Genomic DNA, 8,822 nt, shown 5'->3' with positions numbered 1-8,822 from the left:
GCCTGAGTGGGCCTTGACCTGTGACAACACTGATTGGAAGTGGGCTTCTGGGAGGAAGGCCCTGGCCTGGGTAGAATCGAGCACTGTTCCGATAAACTCTATCCTCTGAATTGGGATGAGTGTTGACTTCTGGTTGTTTATCAGCAGGCCCAGTGCTCGAAAGGTTGCTTGTACAAGGTGGATGCTGGCTTTTACCTAGGACTTGGACTGGCCCTTGACCAGCCAGTCATTGAGGTATGGATACACCTGCACCCCTCACCTTCTCAGGTAGGCTGCCGCTATTACCATGCATTTCATAAAGACCCATTTGGCTGCTGACAGGCTGAATGGGAGGATGGTAAACTGGTAATGAGCCTGGTTCACAATGATCCTGAGAAACCTTCTGTGGCCTCGGAAAATAGAGATGTGGAAATAGGCATCTTTCAAATCAAGGGCGGCGTACCCATCCCCTGGATCCAGGGAAGGAATGATGGAGGCCAGGGAGACAATGCACAGCTTCAGCCTTTGAGGTGCTGCAGGTCTAGAATGGGTCAGAGACCCCCTTTGGCACTCAGGATTAAGGAATTGTGACGTTGCACTCCATACGCTTTATGGAAATATGCTTATGAATGTGAATATGATGTAACTGGAATATGTTTTATGCAAAAGGTCTCTTGTATGATGGCATTAGAAAGCTTGTAATCTACTGAGTGTATTCATCCTATTTGTTTGCATGTATTATTTCTATGTCTGGAGTTGGGGAAATAAGATAAACTTCTATCACTGTTGTAGTCACACCAGGTGAGGGACATCAATGGGGCATTAGGAACTTGATCGCTCCCACTGATTAAGACAATTGATGGTACGTGGTTTATTTACCTGAAAGCCTTCCTGTGTGTGTGTGTGGGGGGGGGGGGGTAGCAACCCAGGAGGGCTGGAGACTAGAGGTCTCAGAGACATGTGACCATGTCACCTGGTAGTGAAATCCATCTTAAATCTGGTACTTTTCCATTTAGCAGGAGGGGCAGGGACCCAGAGAGACACAAGATTCCCGCCTTGTGCCAAAGTTATAAAAAAGGGGGTGCCAGTCATGAAAAAACCCCTACTTATCGCCTGAGATCTCTGCTGGATCTAACAAAGACTGTACCAGGGGAAAGGATTGGGCCCAGACTAGGAAAGAGTCCAGTCTGTGAAGTAAACTTATTGGAACATCTTTGAGGGTGAAATATTTCCTGTAATCAGTTTCTTAACGTATTAAGCTTAGACTTGCGTGTTTTGTTTCATTTTGCTCTGTGACTTACTTTGTTCTGTTTGTTATTACTTGAAATCACTTAAATCCTACTTTTTATACTTAATAAGATCACTTTTGTTTTTTAATAAACCCAGAGTAAGTGATTAATACCTGTGGGAGCAAACAGCTGTGCATATCTCTATATCAGTCTTATAGGGGGCGGACAATTTATGAATTTACCCTGTATACGCATTATACAGAGTAAAACAGATTTATTTGGGGTTTGGATCCCATTGGGAACTGGGTGTCTGGGTGCTGGAGACAGGTAACCTGCTGAGCAGTTTTCAGCTAAAGCCTGCAGCTTTGGGAACGTGGCCCAGACCCTGGGTCTATGTAAACAGGCTACCATGTCTGGCTCAACCAGACAGGGTTCTGGAATTCCCAAGCTGGCAGGGAAAACCTGCTCAGAGATTATTTCAGCATATCAGTGACAGTCCCAAGGGGATCTCTGTGACCGAACCCATCACAGGAATAACGGGAGTGAAACCCTTTCCCTTTTAAATTCCGAGGCACCTCCCCCACCGCTCCTACCCAGAGAATGGCTTGCACCTCCTGGGCTAAATATTGCTCATGAAAAGGGTCCCTGAAGAGGGACAGGGATGGGGGGTAGGAGGGAGGCATGGAAACGAACTGAAGTGTATAACCCTCCTCCACCATACTCAGCACCCAATGACCTGCTGGCTGGAGCTGTAGTCCAACGGTAAAATACATTTTCCTACCAAAATGGTCTTGCTTTTTTGATTCTTTTGACTTGGGGGTTGCCCCTTACAACCCTGGCCTTTCCCTCTCATTGGCTGCCGAGGCCACCAAGGATCCAGGAGAGGGTTGGGAACATATGTACTCCTACCCTTTGGTGGAGACATAGTACTTCCTATCTGCCTTCCTTGATGTGGGGGGCAGTGAGGAAGGGGTCTGCCACAGGTTTTAACTGGACCTATGATGGCCTCATTGAGAGGCAGAGCTACCTTCGACAGGGCCACTGCAGTCCAGATGTTGACCAGGCTGTTGGAAGACTTTTTAACTACCTCCACTTCCAGCCCTAAGTTCAAGGCCACTTTCTTCCATAACTCCTGGTGAGCCTTGAAATGTCCTGGGGAGGTGAAACACCCACCCCTGCCTCTTCTGGGGTGGAGGAGGCAGTCTGCACCAGCATGGGACCTTTCTCCTCTCCTTCTGCACCAACCGGATCCTGTCGCTCCAGGTTCTGAGAGTCTGTACCTGGCTCAATATCGTAGTCAGGATCAGCTGCTGTTTGGTGTAACAGAGGAAGCCTTCTCTCAGACACCACTGAGTAGGAGCACCTAGACGGGGGTACAGGCAGCAGAGGAAAACCCCAGGGGTTCCGAAAAGGCCATTACATCTGCATGGACCATTGCCCACTGGGCCAGGCGATCGGAGGACCCCCAATCCCGGGATCCACCATTGCATAGGGCTGATTGGTGGGGTACTGGTACCAGTCCCTTGGCTGGGTGCAAGATTCAAACTCCAACTTGGATGATGAGTCATCTTGTGGGGACGAGGGGTGTGTGGTACCCGTCGGCTCCAAGGGACGGTGCTGAGGATCCAGGGATCGGTGCTAAGATGGGGAAGCCTGCTTCAACATAAGAGAGCAAGGGGCCTGGTACCAAATGGGAGCTCGGGGCATCATGCTCCCTTCTGCTTGCCTGCACTGCTGACACCAACTGTTGTACAGCCAGCAACGGTGGTAGCGAACATGCCAGCAAGTCCCTGGCCACAACAAACACCTCCAGGATGGATGGTACCGCAACCCTGCTGGTGCCTCACTGCCCCTCTGGTGCTGGCGGCTGGTCGGGTACTGGACTCAACAGAGCCTGTGAACAGGGCGGAGTCAATGGTATTGCCTGCGGAGCAGGGGCAGAGGAGTAGCCAGACACAGGTTGCACTCCCCTGCACTGAACTGGTGGCAGAGCTGACAGCGATCCGCAATAGGGGTCTCACCCAAGCACTTTAGACAGCTAGAGTGCAGGTTGCTCAAAGGCATGGGCTTGCCGCAGGAGACACCGGGTTTGAAGCCCAGAGACCGAGGCATGCTCAGTTGCAGGAGCAGAAGAAACTCTGCTATGAGAGTCCAACTAACTATTTATACCAATCAACTAAAGTCAAAAAGTGAGAAAACAACTGCGTGGAAAAGGGATGGTGTAACGAGAGAACCACTGAGACTCTTGAGAGGTGCGGGGCGGCTGGTCACAGAACACGCAGAGATCCCAAGCCAGGCACCCGAGAGGAGTGGGGTGGGACAGGCCTCCCCACCCACCTCTCTTCTCCTCCATTCTGCACTCCACAGGGATGAGCAGGGTGGGGGCACGGATGTCATCTCAGAGGGACAAGACCCCGAATTCCCCCATGTTGGGGGCAGACGCAGCTAGAGAGGGGAACACTGTTGGTGGCCAAGGTGCAAGACTCAGGACAGTCTCCAGCAAGCTGGCAGCCCCAGGACTGCAAGGAGGGGGCAAATGGGGGGAGGAAGCAGGAGGGGGCAGCGGGGACAGAACAGCAGCTCCCCAGCGCAGGCTTAGGGGCGGGCGAGCGGAGCCCCTCTCTCAGCACTGGAGAGGCCAGTGTCCGTGTGAGCAGGTCAGGCTGGACAGGCTCAGCAACAGGGGACCAATGGGTGAGACTAGTCACGAGAGGGTTAAACTAGCTACAGAGGGGGTGGGCTAGGGGGGCAGACACTTGGCAACCCTCTGCCCTGTCGCTTAGTCCTGGGGCAGGGCCGCCAGGAACCCAGGTGTTCAGGGCAGGACAGGAATTAGTTCTCATTGCTGCTGTCCCAGTGCTGGGAGACAGGAGGGATTGGGCAGGAGGGGGGGTGTTAGAACAAGGGGCTGGGGACACTCCTGGGTGAGGACCAATGTGACAGGCTAGTACCACTGACACGGGGGAATCAGGGATTTTCACTCGCCAGTCCCCTATCAGGAAGGGCAGAGCAATTACATCAGAGAGACCCTCACCTGCCAGGGACAGTTCAGCAGTGCCAGGCACTGAACACTTATGGATCATCACCAAGCCAAGTGAGACAGCCCAATCGGGGGCCTGGCCAGGTGGCTACAGCCCCACACACTGGGGACCGAGCAGGAAGAACAGCTCTTTACACATCTATCGATAGCGTGCAGGGGAACCTGCCTGACCCCAGGGGCTCCAACCAGGGGACACGTGCTGGGGTTTGTGCTGCCAGAAGTAAGGAAGCCCGGGAGTCTCTGCACGTTGCAGGGGCTGATTCTCTAACTAACTCTCCAGCCCAAGTCGATGTCAGACCCTCACTCTGCAAAGCAAAGAGGAGTCTGACCTTAGATAAACTCACTCTGGAAATAAGACAAAACAAACAATGAAGGAGGCTCACTGGTGAGCAGATTCTCCCCAGGGCTGGAGTGAATGCAGCACTGCCCACTTTTGTGACTTTACTGTGCGTCTCATGATGATATTGGGAGGGGGAGCTCAGTGGTTTGTGCATTGGCCTGCTTAACCCAGGGTTGTGAGTTCAATCCTTGAGGGGGCCACTTAGGGATAGGGGGCAAAATCAGTACTTGGTCCTTCTAGTGAAGGCAAGGGGCTGGACTCAATGACTTTTCAGGGTCCCTTCCAGTTCTAATTTTTTTTGGGGGGTGGTTTTATTAAATCCCCAGTTCCTGGATTTATGGGATTAGAGGAGAGTCTCAGCTCTCTTTTCTTACAGCAGTAACTTCTAGTCCTTCTAGGAACAGGGAAAACCCCAGAAATTTGTTCCCTAAAGGCTCAAACCAGAGGGCAAATAAAAATAAGCTCCAATATTATTCCCAAAATCCTCATGACATTTAAGGCAAACTCAGGATTTTTGGGGCCTGACTTGTCTCTGAACATTTGGGGCTGTCGATATTGGGATTCCCCATCACTCGGTGTCTGGGAATTGAGACAAGACGTCTCAGAGCCCTGTTCTAGCTATAGGGTCTGACAGCATCACTGTCGTAGCTGGGAGGAACAAACCCCTCCATGCAGGAATCACTGGGTGCGATCCTCCGGCCTCAGTGACCAGGAGATCAGACTAGCCAGGTCTGATAGTAACTTCTGGCTTTCGCACCTCTGCCACTATGCCTGGGAAATAACCACACATGAGCGGCAGGGGGTCCCCTAAAGGGCAGCAGAGGCAACTGCAAGTGGGATTGGTAGCAGAAATCTGGGGTGTTTGGGGAGGGAACAGTATGAGAGTCCCACTTTGGAGGGTGTCAAAAATGTCTTTCGCATGGAACCTCCATCCTGCGGACCCTCCATCCTGCAGCCCCTTCCCATGTCCCTTTGTCCCCCACATTCACACTGACTCCAGCGACAAAACGCCTGAGGGCTGTCCCCTCCCCCAATCCCCAACATGCATCCCTGTGTCCCTTCACCTTGTTTACATCAACCACGTGTTTTCCCCCCCACCCCCATGTCCCTACGTCCCTAGGTCGGGTCGGGTCCTTCACTCACCCTCGCTCTGGTTGTAGAGCTGACCCAGGGTGTTCAAACTCGCTTTGAACCATTTCTGATGGCGCTGTGCCCACCAGGTCCTCTCGTCCCAGAACTCTGGACCCTCGTTCTGCGCCATCCACGCTGTGCGAGGCTCCGCCTTCTGCATCCCGCTGGTGTAGACGTAGATGACCTGATCGTCCACATACACAACACGGCTGTACCAGGGCAGCCCTGGGCTGGGCTCCGACACCACCGTGTCCAATACGCGCCTGGAGTGCAAGCCTGAAAGGGGGGTGGGGGGGAGAGATGGGGGAGTCAGACCCAACCAGACCCTGCCAGGGAGCCCCTGGCAATTCACAAGAGGTGACGCCAGCCCTCAGGAGCGCTCCTGTGGGAGGGAGACCTGGGAAAGGGCTCACAGAACGGCCCGACCGGGGAGAAAGCGATGGTGGGGTAGAAGGAGAAGGGGAGGCAGGGCTGGAGGGGGAGTGAGAAGGGGACGGGGTGGGGAGGTACAGGGGGGCTTGATCATGTGTGAGGAGTAGGGGAGCATATGGGGAGAGTGTATTGGGGGTACAGGGGAGTGTGAAGAAGGAAAGGGGGCCCAGGAGGAGGGGCAGTGCTGGAGTGCGGTGTGGGGAAAAGGAAGGGGGTGTTATGGGAGAGGGTGGGGCAGGAGGACTGGGGGACAGGAGATGCAGGAGCTGAAGCTGGGGAAGTCAAGGTGGGCAGAGGGATGTGTCCAAGCTACAGGTGGGAGTCAGGACACCGGCTGTGCATACATTTTACTATAATTTATTCAGAACACAAGAACGGCCATAATGGGTCAGACCAAAGGTCCATCTAGCCCAGTATCCTGTCTTCCGACAGTGGCCAATGCCAGGTGCCCCAGAGGGAATGAACAGAACAGGTAATCATCAAGAGATCCATCCCCTGTTGCCCATTCCCAGCTTCTGGCAAACAGAGGCTAGAGACACCATCCCTGCCCATTATGGCTAATAGCCACTGATGGACCTATCCTCCATGAATTTAGCTAGTTCTTTTTTGAATCATGTTATAGTCTTGACCTTCACAACATCTTCTGGCAAGGAGTTTCACAGGCTGACTGTGCGTTGTGTGAAGAAATACTTCCTTTTGTTTGTTTTAGACCTGCTGCCTATTAATTTCCTTGGGTGACCCCTAGTTCTTGTGTTACGTGAAGGGGTAAATAACACTTCGGTATTCACTTTCTCCATACCAGTCATGAAGACGACTATGATTTTGTCATGGATATTTTTAGTAGAAGTCCTGGACAGGTCACAGGCAACAAAGAAAAGCTCACGGAAGCCCATGACCTATCCATGACTTTTACTAAAAATATCCATGGCAAAATGGAGAGCTCAGCTGCGTGGCCCACACACCGCCTGCAGGGGCTAGGCAACTGCGGGCCACTCAGAGCTCCGGGTCCCCCTGCCGCCCACGGCAACTGGGAGTGGTTGCTTCCCCCACAGCCCACGGAGCCCCCCCCCCGCCGCTCCCGGCTCCTACAGGTGGCAGGGGGACCCCACAGCTTCCAGCCACCACAGGCTGAAGTCATGGAGTTTGCTGGAAGTCACAGATTCCGTGATTTCCACGACCTCTGTGGAAAAAAAACATAGCTTTAGTCTTGATTTTATAGACTTTCATCATATCCCCCTTAGTCGTCTCTTTTCCAAGCTGAAAAGTTCCAATCTTACTACTCTCTCCTCATGTAGTAGCCATTCCATACCCCTAATCATTTTTGTTGCCCTTTTCTGTACCTTTTCCAATTCCAATATATCATTTTTGAGATGGGATGACTACATCTGCATGCAGTATTCAAGATGTGGGCGTACCTTGGATTTATAAAGAGGCAATATGATATTTTCTGTCTTATCAATCTCTTTCCTAATGATTCCCAACACTCTCTTAGCTTGCTTGATTGCCACTGCACATTGAAAAAAACTAAGAGTCCTGTGGCACCTTAAAGACTAATGCATTTATTTGAGCATAAGCTTTTGTGTATGCATCTGACGAAGTGGGTTCCAGCCCACAAAAGCTTATGCCCAAATAAACAGTCCCCCTGTTTGCAGGATCGGGGCCTTGTTCCCTAGTTCGTAATTGCCAGTTACAGACCAGAGCTACCCCGTGCTGGGCGCTGGACACACACAACAGGCACAGCCCTGCCCTGGCTTATGTCTGAGCTGAAGAACAGACGGATCTAACGAGGACAGAGCTCTCCCCTTTTCTTCCCCTCAGCTCCTCCGGCTGCTGAACGCCCTGCGTCCTTCCTGCCAGCACCAGCCACTGTCCATTTCACTCCCCTTCAGTCACAATCAGACGGCCTGATCCGGCAAGCAGGGCTGCTGACGCTGCTCCTCCCTGGCTAACAAATTAAAGAGTCAGTGGAGCAGAGGGACTGGACCTAGGGTCTCCCACTTCCCGGGTGAAAGCTCCAACCACCCAGCTACAGAGCCGTTCTCACGCCCCTGCTCTCTGGCCCAGTTCTAGTTCTCCCCAGAGGAACAACTCCCACAGGAGTGATGGAGGGGGCCCCACAGCAGAGTACCCCACAGCTCAGGGACTAGGGCACCCTGTGAGGTGGCAGAGCCCTGCTCAAATCCTGTCTCCCCCGCAGGCAGAGGGGGCCTGGAACCAGGAGTCTCCCACACCCCAGGCAATGCCCAAACCACTGGGCTCCTCCCACACTGTTGCCTGAGCCCGTGTGCGGGTCCGATCCAGCAAGCGGCCTGAGCACACCCACCGCATTGGGCCCACAGACGAGTTAGGTGGAGGACACCTGTAGTCCCTAGGTCCATGCATCGCTCTGGGGCTCAGGCATCCAGGCACCTAGCGGGAAGCTGCAGGGCGCAGGCCCAGAGGCAGGAACATAGATCCCGAAGGAACTGTTACTGCACAAACAAAGGTGCCAAGTGAGATCAGGCACCTATGGGGCTCGGCGGCGGGGGGGGGGGGGGCGGGGGGAGGGGAACTCTGTGAACCCCAGGGGGCCTGATTCTGGGATTTAGGCACCTTTGCCCCTTTACAGCTCCAGCCCTTGGACACTGCAGTGACAGGAGCAACAGGGACACTATGGATCAGAGTCTGATCC

General features: G+C 53.3%; 1 protein-coding gene across 1 annotated transcript in view; it reads right to left on the bottom strand.

Annotated features, from left to right (window-relative positions):
- Positions 1-259: 259 nt before the first annotated feature.
- The window catches only part of LOC113407734, a gene marked incomplete at its 3' end in the record, with an annotated part of 14,318 nt that continues 5,755 nt past the window's right edge, over positions 260-8,822 (bottom strand). Inside the window, exons 2-5 of the mRNA XM_026657650.1 lie at positions 5,732-5,995; positions 2,935-3,102; positions 2,454-2,571; positions 260-520 (exon numbers count right to left, since the gene is read on the bottom strand). Coding sequence (XP_026513435.1) covers positions 260-520; positions 2,454-2,571; positions 2,935-3,102; positions 5,732-5,995 — 811 coding nt within the window. The remainder of the gene's footprint in view (positions 521-2,453; positions 2,572-2,934; positions 3,103-5,731; positions 5,996-8,822) is intronic.

The sequence above is a fragment of the Terrapene carolina genome, unplaced genomic scaffold (genome assembly GCF_002925995.2).
Source record: "Terrapene carolina triunguis isolate 2854851 unplaced genomic scaffold, T_m_triunguis-2.0 Scaffold258, whole genome shotgun sequence".
Lineage (NCBI taxonomy): Eukaryota > Metazoa > Chordata > Testudines > Emydidae > Terrapene > Terrapene triunguis.
This window is presented reverse-complemented; position numbering and strand designations above follow the sequence as displayed.